At 52.4% G+C, this 19,695-nt stretch overlaps 1 protein-coding gene across 2 annotated transcripts in view; it reads left to right on the top strand.

Moving 5' to 3' along the window:
- Positions 1–19,695, top strand: part of KDM2A (lysine demethylase 2A) — a 45,482-nt gene that overhangs the window by 10,641 nt on the left and 15,146 nt on the right. For both annotated transcript variants that reach the window (XM_080595109.1, XM_080595108.1), the window contains exons 4-13: positions 7,564–7,702; positions 8,907–8,985; positions 10,226–10,272; positions 10,653–10,831; positions 12,127–12,233; positions 12,814–12,907; positions 14,585–14,738; positions 16,654–16,769; positions 17,981–18,107; positions 19,184–19,599. In XM_080595109.1, coding sequence (XP_080451235.1) covers positions 7,564–7,702; positions 8,907–8,985; positions 10,226–10,272; positions 10,653–10,831; positions 12,127–12,233; positions 12,814–12,907; positions 14,585–14,738; positions 16,654–16,769; positions 17,981–18,107; positions 19,184–19,599 — 1,458 coding nt within the window. The remainder of the gene's footprint in view (positions 1–7,563; positions 7,703–8,906; positions 8,986–10,225; positions 10,273–10,652; positions 10,832–12,126; positions 12,234–12,813; positions 12,908–14,584; positions 14,739–16,653; positions 16,770–17,980; positions 18,108–19,183; positions 19,600–19,695) is intronic.

Raw genomic sequence — 19,695 nt, 5'->3', positions numbered from 1 at the left:
CATGTTCTTCCCAACAGCACTGGGTTGTTCTTCTTCATAAGCTTCCCTGGCCCTGCAGCGCCAACAGCCTGTGGTGTGTCCCGTAAAAGGACAGTGTCGGCTTTGCAGAGGCTGTGGTACAAGCCGTGGGGCTTCCCGTGCTGTTGTTGCCTGAGTACTGCCACGGTGAGAACCAGCAACCGGCTTCTGCAGAGCTGGGTCGGGGCCGTGGGAAATTAGGAGGGTCAGTTCTGCCCCACTGGCAAAGCAGGTTCGTTGCCTGAGCTCCCGCTGTGCTGGTCCCAGTGAGGGTGAAGCTACACGGAGCTGACCCAGCGCTGCGCGCTCGGCTATGCCTTGTCTGTTCCCAGAGTGGCTCTTGCGGGGGGCCACGAGCTAACACAGCTCACCAGTGCGAGCCGGAGCAGGACAGGAGATAGGGCAGTACGGCTGTAGGTGGTCCAGGGGCAGGGGGCGAGGAGAAGCACCCCAGCTGGCAGCCCCCAGATCTCCTGGGGGGGCAGGCCAGCTGTTCAGAACCACACAGCACAGCTGGGATGAAACCCACTCTCCCTCTGTCCACCTGGGCATGCTCCCGGGCTCTGGTGCCTAACCTGGTGAGCGGCCGTGCCCCTCGGTGGCCCGGGGACGCTGTTCCCCTGGCCAAGGTGTGGAGATGCTGTTCTTGGCCTGCTGGCATAGCCCTGCTGTGAGCCACGGAGTCTGGATGGGTGCTGGCACCTGGCTGGGGTTTCTGAGAGCATCTGTACACAATGTTTCCCGTGAGAGGACAGACAAGCGGTATTTTGAATTTCTTGAGCTCCAAGTCCTATTGGGACTGCAGCAACACCCAGTGCGGATTGGGAGGAAATGGGTAAAGCGCATGTAATATTCAAGCCTGCCTCTTTGGAGAAGTTTAGTCTATTTTGTTCCATTTTTTCTCTATTACCTACTTATATAAAGCAAAAGGGGGTAGCAGAGCTGCTAATGCTTATCCACCTGACTGCATAACGTGTGTGCTGGGGAAACCCTAGCAGGAAAAGGGCTCTACAGAGCCGACTTTTTCCTTGGATTTTATTGACTTGGAAGGGGTGGTAGGTAACTGAAAGAGATTTGCTCAGACTGCTTGAGAAATAACAAGGTTTAACATCTAAGAGCAGCTTTTAGGACAATCTGTGTGGCTCAGAGGATGAGTTTTCTGTCCTGAAAGGTGGTGCGGTGGAAGATTTGATGGTCCTTCATGAGCTTTCTTGAGTGCTCGTAGAATCGAGGCAGGATCTGTCTGCGTACCAGGGTGCTGTGGCTGCCGCGGGCGTTGGCAGCCTGCGGGTCAGCAGTGCGCAGAAGCCCTCGGGAAGGGTGGCCGCACATGGACGCGTGCAGGTGACACATCCCTCTCAAGAGCAGCGTTTCCTTATTGGGGCTGTTGCCAGACTTGCCCATCTGTGATCTGATCCACCATGCTCATCTGCCTGGTGGTTTCGCTGCTGTGGCTGGTCAGCGTGTGGCTGAGCCGCAGCTGCTGGAGTTCTCCTTTCTCTGTGGTGCTGCCTCCTCACCTGCCTTTCAGCCTTGCTCGAATTCCCCAGTTACTCCTTGTGTACATCCAGTTACAGAAAAATGCAAACTGAAGCACTCTCCTTGCTCGTGCTGAAAGGCTGGCAGCCCAGCTCGTGGTGGGAATCCCTCCTGGAGCTGTGAATCCTCGGAGGGCTCCAGCTCTGCCTGTATCTCTGCGCACTCCTCAGCCTGCTGCTGTGAGTATGTTTTTGTCCAGGAATGTGCAGCCTGGGGTGCACCGGCTCTGCTCACCAGGTCTTGAGAGACAGGGGAGATGATGAGGGGCATTAAACCTGCTGGCTGAGTTCTTGGGTTCCTCTTGTGAAACCAGGCAGCAAAAGAGTGAGTTGAGTACATCTGTCTTATCTGCCAAAGGTGACTGTCTGGACAGGACATGTAGTGCTGCTAAAATTAACTGCCTTCTAGCTTGTCCTGGTGTCGGCTGGCCTCCAGGCTTGCACAGAGACCAATACAGCTGCTGACAGGCTGCTTTCCCCTGGCTCTTCCCCGGAGGAATAGGACTTCTCCCACTGGTGTAACAGATCTTACCTGGCCTTTTGGGGTGGCTCGTAATCGCAGGTGGAGCTCAGCCGTTTTTGGATGCTGTGTCTTGCCACGTGTATTTGCCTGACATTAAAGCACCCATGAATGAGTTCGTGTGAATGTTGAAGGTTTGGACTACTCTAGGGAAGAGCCATAGCTCTTTGCTGTAGAAGTGTGTGAGATGTTGAATTCATAAACTGAGGAGAGTAGAGCTCGTTAGCTAACTACCAGTCTGGATGCATTTCAGCAAAGTACACCTACAGACAGTGGCCAGGAGGCACCCAGTGAGGACACGTGGTGGTGAACGCAAGTGGGCACCGCTCTCGTGGGGAGCAAGGTGGTGTAACAATACCTGCAGGTCCAGGAGTGCAACTTGCCAGCATTCTTCAAGTTCCTGCTTCTCCTCCAAAGGCACACAGGAGCCTTGTGGGAGGCAAGCTGCTCTGGAAAAATGGCAGGCGAAGGGGGAGAGACCCAGGGAGAGATACGGTGAGGGGTGCTCTGGCCTGGAGGGGCTGTGGCACAGTAGGAGGCCCGTCCTGGGGACTGGGACATGGAGGTGCTGGAAGTTCAAGGAGGCGATGGCAGCAGACAGGACAGGAAGTGACTAAAATACTGTTGGTTTTGCTCTGTAAATACGTGAGGCTGTTTTGGCAAAAGGCCGTCTTGTTCTGTTTTCAAATGCGACCTTGTACTTCTCTCAAAAAACCTGCGGGAGAGCAGTCTTCTGGTCATCCTCAGCAGGCTGTCGGTTCCTTCGCTAGAGGTGGCTGCTGGTGGAAGGGGGTGTCCAAGGAAGTTCTGAGGAGCACCACCGTGGGGCTGCGTGAGGCGCTTCCCCTCAGCATCCCTTGGAGCAGGAGGCTGCAGGTGGAAGCATCAGAACAGAAGGGATGGTGCTGGAGTTGCCTGAAGGATTAATATTCATGTTATTTCCTGCGCTGAGTGAGTGGTATCCAAGAGGGTGAGAAAGCACTGGTGGAGGACGCCTATCTTAGATGAGAATTGCTGGCTGGCCGGTGTTGGAGGGTGAATAAACTGCCTTTATCTTGACCCTGCCTGCCACTGATTCTAGACTGCTTGTCAGTTCTTCCTTAGTAAAACTCTTGTCGGGATGAAAAATGCCTGGATCCTAACATAGATCACAGAGCTGAAAAAGCAGTATTTACATATTGCTGCCGAATGCCAAACGCTGAGGTTGTCTCACAGGGGTGTGTAATGTGCCCAGCTCATAACCCTTGCATTGCTGGGGCTGGGCTTCATCTGGGACACTGGAGAGCCTCAGTTTAGGGGGTAGTCTCATTTCTGGAAGTTGTGTGTCCCTCGTGGAACTGACAGTTGCTGCTGGGAGAATCCCGGCAGTGTTAGTGAGTGAGCCGGGGGCTGGGACGTGCTGGAGCTCTTCCTGGATGGGGCTGACTGAAGCAGCAGGAAAGCTGAGAGGGCTGCAGCAGCCTGCCGGGCAGGGGAGCTCAGCCGAGCTGTGGGATGGGGGGGACAGCTCCTCCGGAAAGAGATCAGGCTGTGCTGTAGGAAGGATTTGTGCAGCTCTTAAAAAAAAAAAAAAAATGCTGGTGGAAAGGTGAGCACAGTGTTAGCGTGGCATGGCTGTGTGCATCTCTTAACAGTTATTCAACCAGGTGGCAATTCCCCATATGGCAGGTGAAGATCTAAGCACCTTGGTGTAGAAAGGGGTCTTGGGGTGTCCCTACAAGCCCTATACCTGTACGCTGACTGCATCTGTCCTAGTATGGAGATGTAGTTTGGGGTCTAGGGGACCATGGTTTGTGTAGCTGCAATAGGGAAGCTGCATACTCCAGGGAGAACTCAGCTGCAGAGACTTGCCCGGAGTCCCTGCAGGTGCTGTCTCTCCCAAAACGCATGCTTGGAAATGCAGAAGCCTTTTCTCCTTCCTGTCTGCTTTGCGCACTGAAATGCTGTTTTTCCCCACCCTCTCAAGACAACAATGGCTTCAGAGCACAGTGGCCCCGGCCACGTACACAAGAGGTGTTGTATAACCAGCGGAGCTATTTGTGTTGTGGCAGTGCTTCTGGGTCTTCAGCCGTGACTGGGATCCTGTTCTCCTGCATACTGTGCACATCAGGAATCCAGACTCTTCCCTGCCCATGGGAGCAATTGAAGCTGAACCTGGCTGAGTGTGGAGGGGGGTTTGCAGCTGATGCTGTGCTGGTGACAACTTGAGCCCTAGAATTTGGGATTTGCTCGCCTGGAGGAGACAGTCCCCTTCCTTCCACGTTCTGCAGCCCCGACTTTCCCATTGTGAAGGGGACCTGGCTCAAGGTGCTTGCACCTCTGTGTTGTGGCTGTGTCCTGTTCGTGCTGTGAACAAGACATGGGAAGAGTTAGAGCGGTTCCGTGGTCCCACAGCACAGATCCCTGGATGGGCCTGCTGGGCTTTGTGCTGCTGCCGCTCAGGAAGCGCGGGGCCACGGTAGGCCAGGCTGTCCAGCAGCATCCTCCCAAGCCTGCAGTGCTTTGGGTCATAAAGCCTTTAAATTTCTGGTCATTTGTTCCCTGGTTGAGTGACGTAGGGTGGGAGTGGGGTCAGTCCTCAAAGCTGCCTTTGGTGCTCAGGATTAACCAGAACCAAGCAGTCTTGTGGCCCAAACGCCACACTGGGCTGGTTTCAGCTCTTCAGCGTGTTCAGGGGCCTGAGCTGAGCGCTGGGGGTGATTACAGGCACAATATTCTGAGCGAGCCATATTGGCTCGGCAGCACAAGCAGGGTCTGCATCAGGCCTGCCCACGCGCTTGCTGTTCTGCAGGTTAGCTGGCCTGCGTGGTCCAGCCCGTGCCAGCCTGGTGCTGCTCCTGGAAGGACAGGTCTCGTGGGGCAAGAGGCTCCTGCTTCGGCGTGGCATGCCTGAGGGGCGGCCGATGCAGAACCGCCTCTTGTGCAGCTGAACTGGGAGCCTGGGAATACCAGTTGGGCTTCCAGCATGGGATCCAAACGTAAGTTAAGGGGTGAGGCTGGATATAGCCTTTTGCCAGCATTTAGCGTGTCAGAGCTTTTTCATCCCGTGAGGTTTTGTCTGTGGTGCGACCTGGCCCTGCCATTTGCCACCACCCGCCCGATCCCAAAGCAGGTGAGAGATACAGGCTACAGGGCCCAGCGTGCTGTGCTTCGTTACACGCATCCCCTAATGGGCTTAATGACGGAGAGCTGCCTGCTGGGGCCTGGAGTCCTGGGCCTCATTTCTAGGCTTGCCTGGGAGGGTGAGTGCAAACCAGTCCAGCAGGAAGGCCACGGGCGCACTTGCTGGGCTTGGCATGTCTTTGGCTTCCCTGGTGTGCCTGGGTGAGGAGCAAGGTCCCCGGGCAGGTAGCCTGAACTCTGTGGCAGTCGCCACCGTTACAGCACCGGGAGCGGTCAGAGCTGGCCCGGTAGTGACCGCAGCGGTCAGCAGATGTCCCAAATTCTGTCCTGTGATGCTTGGCTGGGCCTGCGCAACTAACTAATGGTCCAAACAGCCCCTGTGCTGCTGTCTCCAAGGGCAGGCCCTTGGAGAACTTTGTTTCAGGGTACTTAGTGAGGGCTTTCTGAAGTGCCCCGAGCTGTGCCCCATTCAGGAGCAGCCTCTTGTTCCTGCCTTCCAGAAGTGGTGTTTGGGCCCCTTTTGTGTTGAGGTTTCTGCAGGGGTTTTTGGAAAGATGAGGAAAGTTAACGAGGTGTTAACAGCGGGGAGAGGTAAGCTGCTCTGCCATAATGGGCTGGAAGCAACTTGCAAATTGATCAGCCTCCTAGAAATTGTGAGGTTGAACTTATAAGAAGGGGGAGAAATCTCCTCCGTGTTCCTGCACTGGATGATTCATTTTTTTTTTTAATTTAAAAGGCGTCTTTAAAGTAGCGCATCTGTACTGGGGCACCCTTTCTCTTTCCCCAGCGCGGTTTAAATAGATGAGGCTAAAAAGAGGAGAGGGACGAGTGCAGCAGTCAGACCGATGGGTGGCTGTGCCAGGCTGGAGCTTCCTGGGAAATGTTACAGGTGCGCTCGGTTGGGCTGTGCAGGGTGTGGGGAGTGCAGGATCGAGCAGGAGAGTGAGCAGAGCGGTGCTGGCCGCTCGGGGGCCTTCGCCTGAACTTCGCTGTCACCGCGGGGCGGGCTCGGACCTCCTGGCTACTGAGACGGCAGGAGCGGGGAGCCAGCCCTGCTTCTCCCTCCCTGCCAGGGAGAGGGGACAAGTGAGCGGAGAGTGCCTCGGGGGACATCCTCGTGGGTGCTGGGGTTGGAGGCAACCGCTCCCACCCAGGAAAGGGTGCCTTCCGCCTCTGGGAGGCTCCAAAGGACGGCGGAGCTATCGAATGCGCTCGCTCCACGCGGAGCAGGCATGCGGGGACTGTGGTGCTTGGGGCTGCGTGCTGCTCGCTGCACCGGTGCCACCGACTGTCCGCGTTGCAGAGGGGTCCCGTGGCTGGGGGGCTGCTGGGGACACGGCCCCCCCGGCGTGGCCGTGCCTCAGCAGCCCCCAGGCGTGAGGGCAGCTGCGCTGTCGCCTCCCACCCCATTCCATCCCCGTCTGGCTGCTGGCAGAACAACTGATGTGATTGCTCTGTCGCGGGAGCATCCCTAATTGGGGGAAGCCAGCTTGGCTAATTCAGACCGGGTTGACTGTTGTCTGAGGGGAATTAGGGAGCATTCCCACGAATGGCTCTGCCAGAACACGGTCAGTCTCCGGAGGGGTGGCTAACAGCTGGGGACAGTAATTTCTTCCAGATCCAGCTATACTAGAGGAAGATGTCTGTCAGGAATCCCAGTACAGACATACTTATGAGACCCTCTCAGAAAAGGGTTACTCCCTCCACCTGCTCCACCTCGCACATGAGGGAATAAATCAAACTTCTGTGCGCAAGCATAGCCAAAGATGAAAACTTGAGAATTGTCTGCAGCGTGAACCCCTTCCTTTATCACTTGGCATTCTAGCAGAGATTTAAATTCACAAATGCCTTTACCTCCAGTGAAGAAAAATACTGACATACCTGTTTTTTTTTAAAAAAAGAGGGAGAGTGATTCTTTTTCCTTTGCCCCAGTTAGACCAGCTATATCTCCCCTCTTCCCGTGTTTGTGTTAGCACTTAAGAGTGGATTACCTGTCTGCCACATGGCCCAACATGTGCAAATCTGTTGATTATAGGAGGAGCAGATCTGCTGTTTCAGTGGTGTGTTTGGGATCCCAGACACGCATTGCCTGAATAGATCTGTGTGTCTGCTGAAAACTGATACCAGCACTGCTTGCTGAGCAAGAGGCCTAGGGAATAAGACAACGCAGTGGCATGGTGTCTCCTCTCTGGGAGCAGAAGCGTGTACGCTTCCCAGAGACTGCCGGCTGCAGGGCGAGGGTCCCCAAGCTCCTGCCTGAGCTGCATTGGGTTGATATGAGCTTCTGGGACAGCTGGGGGAGGAAGCAAGCTGGTCACTCCTCCTGGTCCATAGCTCTTATTTTCTGGTCTGATCTCTCCTCAGCGTGGCACGATGAGGCGGCGTTACGAGGATGATGGCATCTCTGATGATGAAATTGAAGGGAAGAGGACTTTTGACCTCGAGGAAAAGCTTTCCACCAACAAGTTTAACTCCACCTTCGTCGTCTTCATGGAAGGCAAAGGTTTGTGTTGGGGCCGCAGTGTGTGCTACTGCTGTCTGTAACCAGACAGCTGTTGTGGTTAGTCGCTTCTCAGAGAGACATGCCGTGTGAGATGACCTTTCCCCGAGCCTTTAGGAGAAAGCCAACAGTGATCACAGTTGGATGTACTCTTTGCCACTGACTACACCCAGAATCTTCCTGTCCGCCAACTTGAAGGGCGGTTACAAGGCAATTGTGGTGATAATGGAATCCCTTCCCACTGTCCTGTGTTTTGCTGCCTTTTTCTTTCTACTTTTCATTAGAACTGTGGAAACTGGCTGCTGTTCACACTAGTTCTGTGCTTTCCTCTGCTGTGAACTGCTTTACTTGCATAACCCAAGTAGAGCAGAGGAGGCGGTAACATTTATGCCTGCTCCCCTGCAAGTCCTGCAGCAGTCCCCAAGAAGCTTGAAGGCAATGTGGAGCATATTGGTGAAGGTTTGGCTCAAGCCCGCTAAGCCCTTCAGCCAGGAAAGTTGGTAACAGGGAGTGTGCATGGGAAATGGCACGGAAGCTGCTCAGTCTGGAGAGCAGCGAGCTGTTCTGCAGTGCTGTGGGCTTGCTGGGACACATGGCAGCCAGGAGCGAGGGGTTTCGCCTGGGTCAGCACCTGTAATTGCAGCCACGTGTCTGCTAGATGCTTAACTCAAAGAGTGTGGGGGATCTCCCCGCTTGCTTTTCACCATGCACATGGCTCAGTGGGATGTCTTTTCATTGTGTAACCAGTGCAAGCCCTCGTGACGATTTACCATGAGGGTGAGCTCTTGCTCTGCTGTGAGTTTCTTGTGGAAGTGAGGACCAGAAACTCATGCTGTTCCCCTGTCTGGCCCAGCCTGTTGGAGCAAGTCCCCCCCGCCCCCTCCAGGGGGGCCCTGTCTAAGGTCTGTCAGCAGCAAACACCATGCTGCTTACAGAACTGCTGCAAAGGAGTTCCAGGATCTCTGCAGGAGTGCAGAAATGACAAGGGACAGGGCTCTCTCACTGGCTAGCAGTGCCACAGGTGTGAGGAGGTTTTCAGATTTCAGCTGGACAGGGCCCTGAACAGTCTGATCCAAGTCTGAAGTTAGTTTGCTGGGAGCAGAGTTGGACAAGAGATCACCAGAGGTCCTGCCTAACCTCATTTTGTGTATAATACTCTGTAGGAGTCTCTTCTAACACCTTCCCTCTTCTTTTCCCTTCACACCAGACTTCACAGTTGAATACATCCAGCGGGGTGGCCTGAGAGACCCTCTCATCTTCAGGAGCTCTGATGGCTTGGGGATAAAGTAAGTGTCAGGGCAAAGAGTGATGGGTGGGTGACTCCGGCCCGACTTCTTGCCTGTCTCCATGTTGTGGGGGATCTGATCCTGGTAGCTGGATCTGTGCTCTGCCAAGCTGATGTGACCGTGTCCTGTCCGCATTGTTGTGGAGTGAGCAGAGGAAAGCATCTTCCGTCTCGCATATCTTATTCTTGCTAGTCTGTTTGGGCTTAAAATGAGAGGACTGAATTGGCCGTAGGTGATCGCAGTTCAAATGAATGCCTGGCAGGTCCTATTACTGCTCTGATGCAGTATCTGGCTTTGTTTTTTTGCCTGATAATATAGGCAAATATTACCAGATAGTTCAGCAATTTGTACTATATCTGGCATTTTTGAGAAGTCAGACTTGGTCTGCCCAACATGTTTTACTACTAAACTGCTGTCTCTCTCTTGCTTCAGTATGTCAGTTAAGGCTTACTGCTTTGAGAGTAAAGCTGTACTGATGGAAAATTTTGCATTAATGGTGTTTATATAAATACAATATGGGAAGGAGATGTAGTTTTAAGGCAAATAATACTATATCAAAACATTATAGCTGAGAAGCTGGAGGTATAAATTAGTTCTAGCAAACTTTGTCAGAGCCAGTATCAGCAGTGTTACTGTTAACTTCAGAGACTGGCTACGAGAGGATGGGCAGTGCAGGATGTACTGTAATCTGGTGAATTAGCAAATTGTGCCAGGCTCAGACTTGGGAGGGTACGTGTTTGGTACCGGGGATTCCAGTGTGGGTAAAACTGGATTCTCCCAAGCTTTTGGTTATTTTTCTGGGTCTAGAACTGCTTGAACAGGTGCCTGCCCTTTCTGCTTGTGATAGTGGTGTTTGTGCAGGTAAGTTAGACTAGTTATGTTGTGTCAGTGAAATATACTGTTTCTCCTGATTTAGCTATGTCCTTTGCCTTTAAAGCCTTTAAAATGAGAGCTAGGATTTCTTAGCTCAAGGCCTGTTTACTCATTTACCAGCAGTCACTGTACTCTGGAGATGTTATATCCAATTCCCAAATCACTCCTGCTTCGCTAGCCAGAAGCTGGGCCCAGTGCTTCAGCCAAACTTGTGCCCCCAGAGATATAGATGCATGGATCCTTAGCCATGTCTTCGCCTACACCCAAGAGGCAAAAAGCAGCAGCGTGCCAATGTGGGGTTACAGCCGGGAATGGTCTGCAACCAGAAGCACTTCATGATTTTTTTAGCAAGGTGTTTGTCCTGCAGGATGCCAGATCCGGACTTCAGCGTGAATGATGTGCGGCTGTGCGTCGGTAAGTGTCTCCTGTTGTTCGGGGACCACCACAGTATGCCTGAGTTGCGCCCTGGGCAGACAGGGAGAAGTTGGGAGTCATCGGGTGTATCAAAGCTAGAAGTCTGGTTTTGTGGCTCCCCCAGTGTGCAGCTGGTTGAACATGAGCTGTCCTTTGCCAGCGGATCACAGCTCTTACCTGCTTGAGGAGTCTAGTTTGACCTGAAGCAGTTTCTGTTTCGATGTAGGTATGGAAGAAGATGAAGTTATGGGAGAGGCCAAGACGTCGCACATGTGTGTGGGTGGGTTCTTTGAGGAAGGACCCGTGTCTCCTAGAGCTTCTCTTCTGGGTGGCCTGTTGTGCACAGAGATGGTTCCAGTGACATCTGTCTGTTCTGGCAGGGAGCCGACGGATGGTGGATGTCATGGATGTGAACACGCAGAGGGACATAGAGATGTCCATGGCACAGTGGGCACGCTACTACGAAACACCTGAGGCCGAGCGGGAGAAACTTTACAATGTCATCAGTCTGGAGTTCAGCCACACCAAACTGGAGAACCTGGTGCAGAGACCTGCTACGGTCAGTACGGCTCTTCCTTCTGCAGGGATGTCCCTTCCCTCATGCTTGTGGTTCTCTGCAGTAAAGGCGCAGCCTGATGCTTGAGTGCAGCAGGAGAGGAGCTGCTCATAGCATGTATGGGCTCAGCCAGGGATGCCCCTGCTGCACTCTGGAAGCTGCTGGAGCTGGTTCTGTGTTTGACTTAGATCAGCAGCTGCAGCCGATCTCACAGTCAGGCTGGGGCTGCTTTGCCTCAACTGTAGTGGCCATGGTCAGGTGCCTGTGCCTCGTACTGCTCTGAGGCTTGGTGCAGAGCTCGCTCTTGCCTCCTACCACAGGGATCAGCTCCCTTGTGGTCAGAGAGGTGTAGGGCAGGGGTAGCTTGTCCTAGTGCCTTGGCCAGGTGTGAAACTCCAGCTGGGTCTAAACCAGACAGCAGGGCTCGGCAATACTTGCTACGTTTTGAGAGAACAGGAAAATCCTGGGTGCCAGTTAAGCTTTGTGGCTGGCTTGGTGTTTGGAAACCACAGTCCCGTTAGGACAGCACCCCTGTGTTCAGCTGCATAAACTCCAATGAGATCCACAAGATGGCAGGGAGTGCTGCTGATGCAAAGGGCTGAAGTCTCTGAAGGCAGAGGAGGCTCAGACTGGGGCTGCCCTGGAAAGGGGTGCAGCAGGCTGGCTGTCTGGCAGGGGGAGGAATCAGCAGCTCCTACTGAAGTGTGAAAGGTGGGATGTCCAAGATGGACATCCTGAAATCCTTCACGGTCAGTAGAGAGGAACAGGCAGCTCTGTAGGGCCATTTGTTTCTCTCTGTTAACTGCAGAGGGAGCCTGGACATCTCTGCAGGCTCTGGCTCTCCTGAAACTTAGCGAGTTGAAGCCCACCTTGGCAGATGCTGCCTAGCGTGTGTTTTGTGTAAGACCAGTGCATAGCATTTCCTGGCTGACCCCCAAGTAGAAGAGCAGCATCCTGGTACCATGCTTGGGATCTCGCTGCAGCGTTTGCTGCCTGTGTGAATTCAGAGGCTCACCAGAGTCAGAACAGCTGGTCCCAAATGCTTTATGTGCAGCATTGCACCAGTGGAACAGGAAAGGTTGCTGGGGTGTGCAAGAGCTAAAATGGGAGTATCATGGCCATTCAAGTAACACCAGGCCCTCCGTCCCTTCCTTGCTCCCGTAGTTTGTTGGGGGCCTGCTCTGAACTGGGTTTTCTGGTAATCTCTGCACAGCAGTGCAATGATTTAGGTATGTCCATTGCAGGGGTACTGTGCCCTTTTTTTAACCGTACTCATGTCTCCCACCTTTCTGCTGCAGGTGGATTTGATTGACTGGGTTGATAACATGTGGCCCAGACACCTGAAGGAGAGTCAGACAGAGTCCACGAATGCTATCCTGGAGATGCAGTATCCGAAGGTGCAAAAGTAAGTGACTTGCTTTTGCTGCCTGCCACCGCTGGCACAGCTCAGGATCTCTTGCAAGAAAACAGCCCAAGGGAGAAGCAGTTTGTTCCAAGGGGAAGTGGGAGGAACGTTCCCCCTGTTTATTTCAGTGGGTGACATCTGCAATTAGTTATTTAAGTCCTTGCCAAATGCTGTGCAGAAGGGCAGTCACGTCACCTCCAGGAGCTTTCTGCGCTTCGGGGAAATTCTTGGTGCTCACCACCTTGAGGCATCTGGAGTTGTTGGAGCTGCTAGGTGTAGGTGTAGGCCAGACCTGTGGCTTGGGGGTTTCTAGAGCTGCTGGGTATATGAGTATGGAAGCTCTCCTCTTGCCTGGACTAGATCTTTTTGAGGGGATGTGATAGAAATGCGAAGTGAGCTCTCCTGCAATCCATCACCTCCTTGCACCTAAAGTGCTTAGCACTGCAGTGATTAATTGCTGGCACTGCACCGAGCTATTGGCCTGGGTTTAGGCAGTCCATTCACTTTGAATACACTGCATCTGTTTAGAACAATGGGTCACCTCCCATTTACACCTTATTGTTGTCTTGCTTTCCACCAGGTACTGTCTGATGAGTGTCAAGGGCTGCTACACAGATTTCCACGTGGACTTCGGTGGTACTTCTGTGTGGTACCATATCCACCGAGGAGGAAAGGTACAGACTTCATCTGTGTGCAGCATTTGCTCTGTGATGGGTGACTTCCAGTTAGAATTGTGCAGGGATTTCTCTGCATGGGTGTTCCTCACCCAGCTGTGTGTTGTACTGGTGCCTGCCTTGGAGGAAGTCCATCTGGAAGGGGAACTGGGAAGGTGCCAGTCCTCCCACCTGCCCTTAGGCAGGGTGAATTGCACCATAAGCTCCCCTTACAGCTGGGGTGTTAAATCTGTTCTCTTAACTTTCAGAAAACAGATCTGTAGCAGTTCAGTGCTATAACAGTGAAGGGTCTGGCTAGCTAGCACAAGTAAGTCACTTGCTAGCACTTCAGTTGCCCTAGAGAGCACAATCATGTTCAGAGAATGAAACATAACCAACATCACATCCTTGCTGGGAGAACATCCCTTCCAATTGCTGTTGTGTGGATGTGCCGTTATCACAGATTTAGTCTGGGCTTTGGCATTACCACTGTAATAGCGTGGAGAAGCTTGTATTTAAGTTTTTGCTAACTGCGGTTGTCAGCAGTGCAGCTGTTAAGGAAACTGCACCGCTGCTCAGGGTAGCAGTGGATCAGATTCAGCAGTTTGTTTGAAGTGGTGCATTCAGAGCAGCAAACTATGATGGTAGCTCAGCTTGGCATTATTAACAAAAGCTAATGCAGAGGAAAATACCATGTAATGCAGAATTTACCGAAGGCAGACCTCACCTCTGTTGCCCTGTGAAATGCAACCAGCTCCTAAACTCAGCCCTTGTGAGCAAGTGGAAGAGACCTCAGGATTTACGGTTAAAACCATTAGCCATCTAGGGTTGAATTCATCAGTGACCCAGGAAGGAAAGAAGGCTTCCTCTGGCTTTGGGCCCGTGGTGGCTGGACATGCTCTGAGAAAGAGCCTTGGACAGCCGTCATGGTAGGGAGCCCTTTCAATTTTAACTGCTGAGAAGGAACTGTCCGGCTGGAGGGGCTCCCTCTGCAGTCAGTGAGGACAGATTTCTAGGATGAAACTTGGACTACAAGGACAACTCCTGGGCAATTATTTCATCCCATCTTTCTCCACTTTCTCCACTGACTTAGTCTAGGTTGAGGGAAGGCAACAAGCTCTGCCCCACTTAAATAATCTGGGCTTTTCACCCACATCTTGCAAAGGAGATGTAGCTGCCAGGCTCCCCAGTGATTCTGATAGTTTGTGGCTCCAGTGATTTTCCTCAAAATATGGGCTAACAGTCTCTGAAGAGCCTAGCTGGGGGGGATGGATATCTACTTGCTCATCTGTACAACATGGAGACACACATGCAAATCTCTAGTTCAGTTGGCTCTGAATAACATGGTAGCATTCAGAAAGGTGCAGGTAAATATATCCTTTCTTTCCAAGTACTCTGTCGTCAGTGGGTTTTACATCTATCAACACTGTCTTTGCAAATAACACCTTACAGGACATCCCAAGCTCGGTCTAGGTGTGATGCTCGGTGCATCAAGTTGGGAAGGCCCTTGTTCAGTGGCTTGTCCTCTCAGATGGGACAGCCGTTAGGTCAGTTGACTGGGGATTTCTGCAGGTTTGCATCCTCTGGGGGTGGGGAGAGGAGATGTTTGGGTACCTGGAGAGGGAGCAGGACAGATCAGGAAGAAGCAGGGGATGGTCAGTGCAGTGATTTACATATATGTATTTTCTTTGCTTGCAGATATTCTGGTTGATCCCTCCTACACCCCAGAACCTGGAGCTCTACGAAAACTGGCTTCTCTCAGGAAAGCAGGGTGACATTTTTCTTGGGGACAGAGTGTCAGAGTGCCAGCGCATTGAGCTCAAGCAGGGCTACACATTTGTCATCCCCTCAGGTACAGTAGGGTGGGCAGTTGCATCCTGGCTTTTGCCAGGGTTGTGGCAAGAGGCTGAAACTCCTGGGACACAAGCAGAATCAGAACAGGCAGAATTTAGCTTTCTCCTTTGTGAGTAACAGGGAGATGTTATGTGGCTCTGTCCACTTGCTTGTTGGCTCCCAAACCATGGTTGATATGGCACTGTGGATTCCACCCAAGTGACCAGAAAACTCCATCTGGCTCACATCATGCTTGATCAGTTACTAAAGGAGGCTTTCCCAGGGCCCATCATGCTGACATGCAGAGCAGTGCACGCTGATGATAGAGGCTGGCCCAAGACAGCACAGCTCCTCTACTTCCTGTCTCTCTTGTGAAATCTCTGCAGAGTTATTTTCAAGTTGTGAAGCAAGAAAGAGAGCCAGTGTGTGTGTTTAGGGAACGAGGTGACTGCTCTGGACGCAAGGAAGGATGATGGCAGTCTGGAGTACTGGAGACGGGAGAAATGGAAAACATAGAGCTAGAAGTGGATGTTGGAAAATTCTGAAACCTGATAGGGAGCTGGGAAGCTGTAATATGGAGAGACTTGCAGGTAACAGCAGAAGGCTTGAGCAAGGAGACTTTGAGGTTGGGAGTGGGAACACTTTAAAAGCTCTGAGCAGACGGGTCCAGGGAAAGAAGCAGAACACTGATCCTGGCTCTTTCCCTGAGAGATCCCTCCATTGTGGTCATAGTTTGCTAAAGGAAGTTAAGGGAAATCTTTAGCCTAACTTGGTTAAGCAGGCAGAATGAATTGGAGGGCATCAACAATGTCTTGTTTGCACAATTAGTGCAGTGCTGTGCTAGAAAGCAGCAAAGCAGAAGCAATGCGGTGGGTGGAACAGCAGCCCAAACTGGGTTGTTCACAAGGACTGGCTCACAGCCTTTCAGGACCTGTGATTTGGACCTGGGATGTCTGTAAAATGTTGTGCTTGCGCTAGGGAATACTCCCTTGCAAGTAGAAGGATTATGGGACCCTTTTCAAGGCTTCTGATAAAACTGCTTCATAAAAATTTCTTCCATAAGGCTCTCTGATGGCAAAGAACGGTGTAACCTGCTGTTTCCTGCAGTGCAGGAATAAGTTGTGTTGTACATGCATACTCCTGTAGCTTACAGCAGGACCAGGAAGAGAAAACACCAGGGATTGCACGAGTTACTCATTTGAGTCATGGTACCGTGAACTTCTTTTGAATCGAGTGGCCTTGCTCTAAGGAAAGCCGTGCTGGAATCTACAAAATGTTGGGCTTGCCTGGATTGCTTAGTCTTTGAAATAAGAGTTTTTTTTATTGTTTTTTGAATTGTTCAACAAACTCTGGAAAACTGTTCTCCTCGCTGCTGGTGTCATTAGGCCTAATGCAACCAGGAAGCAACTTTGCAGAGACAACAGGGTGACAAAAAGCTGTGGACAGGAGGTAGATACTGACACACTTACTACCATGGGAAGATGTGAGGCCAGGTCCACAGATGTATTTAAGTGCCTAAATACAAGTCTGTCTTTAGCTCATAGGTGGGTAAAGTGAGCCGAGTATTAATTCGGCAGTGATGCTTCAGGAGGAGCGCACATTGTTGTGGTAACACAGCAACGTCAGCCCTCAAAGAGCTGGGATCTAAGCGGTCCCATCCTTGCCTCCCGCTGCCACTTGTACTGGCTGATGTGTGTGGGGTCAGTAGCTAGTCTGTGTGTTAGCAGCTACCCTAGGTGTAGGAGTAGTTTAAGGGTGTATCTATCAGAGTAGACTTAGCTGAGTAGCATGGAGGTTGTGCAGTTTGAGAGCCCTTCTCTGAAGATCAGAGTTCATAAGAGATTGCAAAGGAATTGAATTAGTAGGGGTACACTTGTAAGACTTTGTCCTTACCTAATTGCTCAGAAGGACTCTTCAAACTCTTTCTCCCCAAGGTTGGATCCATGCTGTGTACACTCCCATGGACACGTTGGTTTTTGGAGGCAACTTCTTGCACAGCTTCAACATCCCTATGCAGCTCCGGATCTACAGCATCGAAGACCGCACGCGGGTAAGGAGAGCTGAGAGGACCTGGCCTCCTGGGATGGCAGGGAGGGTGCAGCCAGGAACAGTGCAGGCAGGCAGCTTGCGTCTAGCCCCGTGACAAACTGCTCGAACTCCAGCTGTTCTTAAGCGAGACGTCACAGCCTGCTAAATGTATGGGCAGGAGCCTGGGTGAGGGACAGCCTGCAGCTTGCACTAAGGATGTTATTTCCTTCATGCTGCCTCCAGTCTGACACTAGGAAACCTCGCAGGGAGTGTGATGGGAATCTCCCCAGGCAAGGCAGCCAGAGAAGAAGGCAGCAGCATGGTCGTGGGAATGCATCCAGCAGACCTTGCCTCTTCCCTTACCCAGTTGCCTTCTGCTCCTGTTTGGCATTGATCCTAGACCTTGATGTGGTAAAAATGACTGAAGTGAAAGGCTTCCTGAGGTCTTGAGCCAAGAACACGGCTGACAAGTGGGTGCTTTCCCTTGCTCCTTGGGGAGGCATGGGTCCTGCAGCCCTCGGCACCCGCAGAGAAGCCTCAGGATGCACCTGGGCTATGACAGACCGGCCTCTCTGAAAAGGTTCAAGGTGCTGCAGCAGGCAGGACTTGTGGGTTAGCACTCAAATGCCAAGCCAATATTCAAAGGAGCCAAGACACAGGAGGATGGACTGTGTGCCTGCTCCACCCCGGGCAGTGTAGCCTCAGGAGGGTGCAAGGCAGGCAGCAGGGTCAGGGACATCTGCCTCCGTGTGAATTGCCAGCACTGATGTGACAGAGTCCTGGTGGCCCCACTGTCTAGCAGACAGCTGACAACTCCTCTTGCAATAGACCATCCCTTTCCCTTTCCGCGTACATGTACTGTCAGGTGCTGTGCTGTGGCTTGGGAAGAGGGCTTGAACCTTTACCTTCAACTGAAGCCTCTTGTGGCACCTGCTGTTGTCCTGCACTAATGCGAAGGAGGTCTGTGGGGGAAGCACGGTGAAGAGCTGCGACCCTAACAGGCAAACAAAATGTTAGTGGCTTACAAGTGAGAAGTACCTGGTCTCTGCTCTCCTTCCACAAGGAGAATTACATGAGGCTGCCAGAAGCAGGAATGATGCTGTTACATGTGTACGTGCATTTCCTGCCTCTCAGGAGGGGATTGGTCTGGTTCAAGGCAGCCAGAGCGGTTTCCGAGCAGCCCTGCGGAGAAGCCGGCCTGAACTGATCCCCTTCCCCTTCCCTCTTTTGCAGGTCCCAAACAAGTTTCGTTATCCCTTCTATTACGAGATGTGCTGGTACGTGCTGGAGCGCTACGTCTACTGTATCACCAGCCGCTCACATCTGACCAAGGACTTCCAGAAGGAATCGCTCAGCATGGGTGAGCCCCTGTTCCTTCCTCGCACGGCCCTGCGGGCCCTGCCTGGCTCAGCCGTGTGGTAGGCAGGGAGGGTTATGTGGGAAGAACAAGGGACTATCACTTCTTCAATTTCACGAGGTGGCTTCTTCGGGTATTTCCTCTCTTTTCCATGTCTGCTCTGCTGAACAATCAGAGGGCATTGCAGACTCGCCGAAGGTTGTGTGGTTTTCTGTTGTTTTTTTTTTCTTTTGAGCAAGAAGTTAAAACTAGCCAGACTGCTGCTTCCTCCTTTTGCCATTGCAACAGGTTCCTTTCAGCTGCGAAACCAGCACACGAGTTCCTGGCCTTGCTGGTACACAAAAAACCTTTAACAGAAGAGGGGGAGGATAGCAGCAGTAACCGCGGTTTGCTGTGGGCTGCAGGGCTTTAAGGCTCTCTTGCTGATCAGGGCTTTCCTGCATGCAGAGTTTGAAGAGCTATGTCAGAAGTTTATTATCAAGGGGGTCTCTCGCAAAAGGATTATTTGGCTTTACAGCCAATGCAGACGGGCCATGCAGTGGTTCAAGAAATGATTTGTTACAGAGACCCTTCAGAGTGGGAGAGAGCTGGATTGCCTCCGCTGTAAATACCCACTTCTGGGCACCTCTCCTCACAGACAGAGCCCTTTGGGAATGTGGAGAAATCACTCCCAGCTTTTGTTAGTGTTAGGGGAGGCTTCTTTATTATGCACAACCAGGCTCAGAGACCTCATGGCCATCTAGCAAGTCCACGTCCTCTGTTTCCTATCATGAAGGCAGGATTGAGGTCTCAAGTCACTCCCAGGACCAGATGGCTGGAGTTCCCTAAGCAAATCCAGCCAAATACAGCTCTAATGTCATCTTCCTGAGGCTTCCCATGCCTGGCCTTCAACAAAACAAGCTGGGAATGGGAAAGGGTTTTAGCTGTTCTTTACTAGCAGCTGTGTGCCCCATCCTTTCTCTGGCCTTGTCCCATATGTATCTGCTGTTGTAGTGACTGGGGGGATTCCTCTAGAAACTAAATGTCTGCTGTGACCAAGTGACCGGCCACTGTGCTTTTCTCTCACTCTTTCATGGCAGATATGGAGTTGAGCTCCTCAGACTCAGTGAACATGGAGGAAGAGGAGGAGGAAGAGGAGGATGCAGCAGGGAAGGAACCCAGGCGACCAGTCACAAGGCGGTCTGTTCTTACCAGCCCCGTAGCCAATGGTGCCAATGTGGACTACGATGAACTGGGCAGGAGCTGTCGGAGCAGCCTGACAGGTCTGAAGAAGAGCCCGTCTATGGACTCTTCCAACTCTAGCCGGGGCTCCCAAAACGGCCAGGCCTGGGACCCACACGGCGGCAGCCCACGCAAGAGCAGGAGGGTGCACCTGACGCAGTTTGAGCTGGAGGGGCTGCGCTGCCTGGTGGACAAACTCGAGTCACTCCCCCTGCACAAGAAGTGTGTTCCCACTGGCATCGAAGATGAGGACGCCCTCATCGCTGATGTCAAGGTATGTAGGCATGAGGAAGCCACAAGTGCTGCCGTTCCTCGGGACTGCCAGGGTGTGTCTGCTTCCCGGTGGCATCAGAGGTGGAAAGGTGACCCT

Source organism: Anser brachyrhynchus (assembly GCF_964034855.1).
Source record: "Anser brachyrhynchus genome assembly, chromosome: 5".
Lineage (NCBI taxonomy): Eukaryota > Metazoa > Chordata > Aves > Anseriformes > Anatidae > Anser > Anser brachyrhynchus.
Note: the sequence above shows the minus strand (reverse complement) of the source record. Positions and strands in the feature narration are given on the sequence as shown.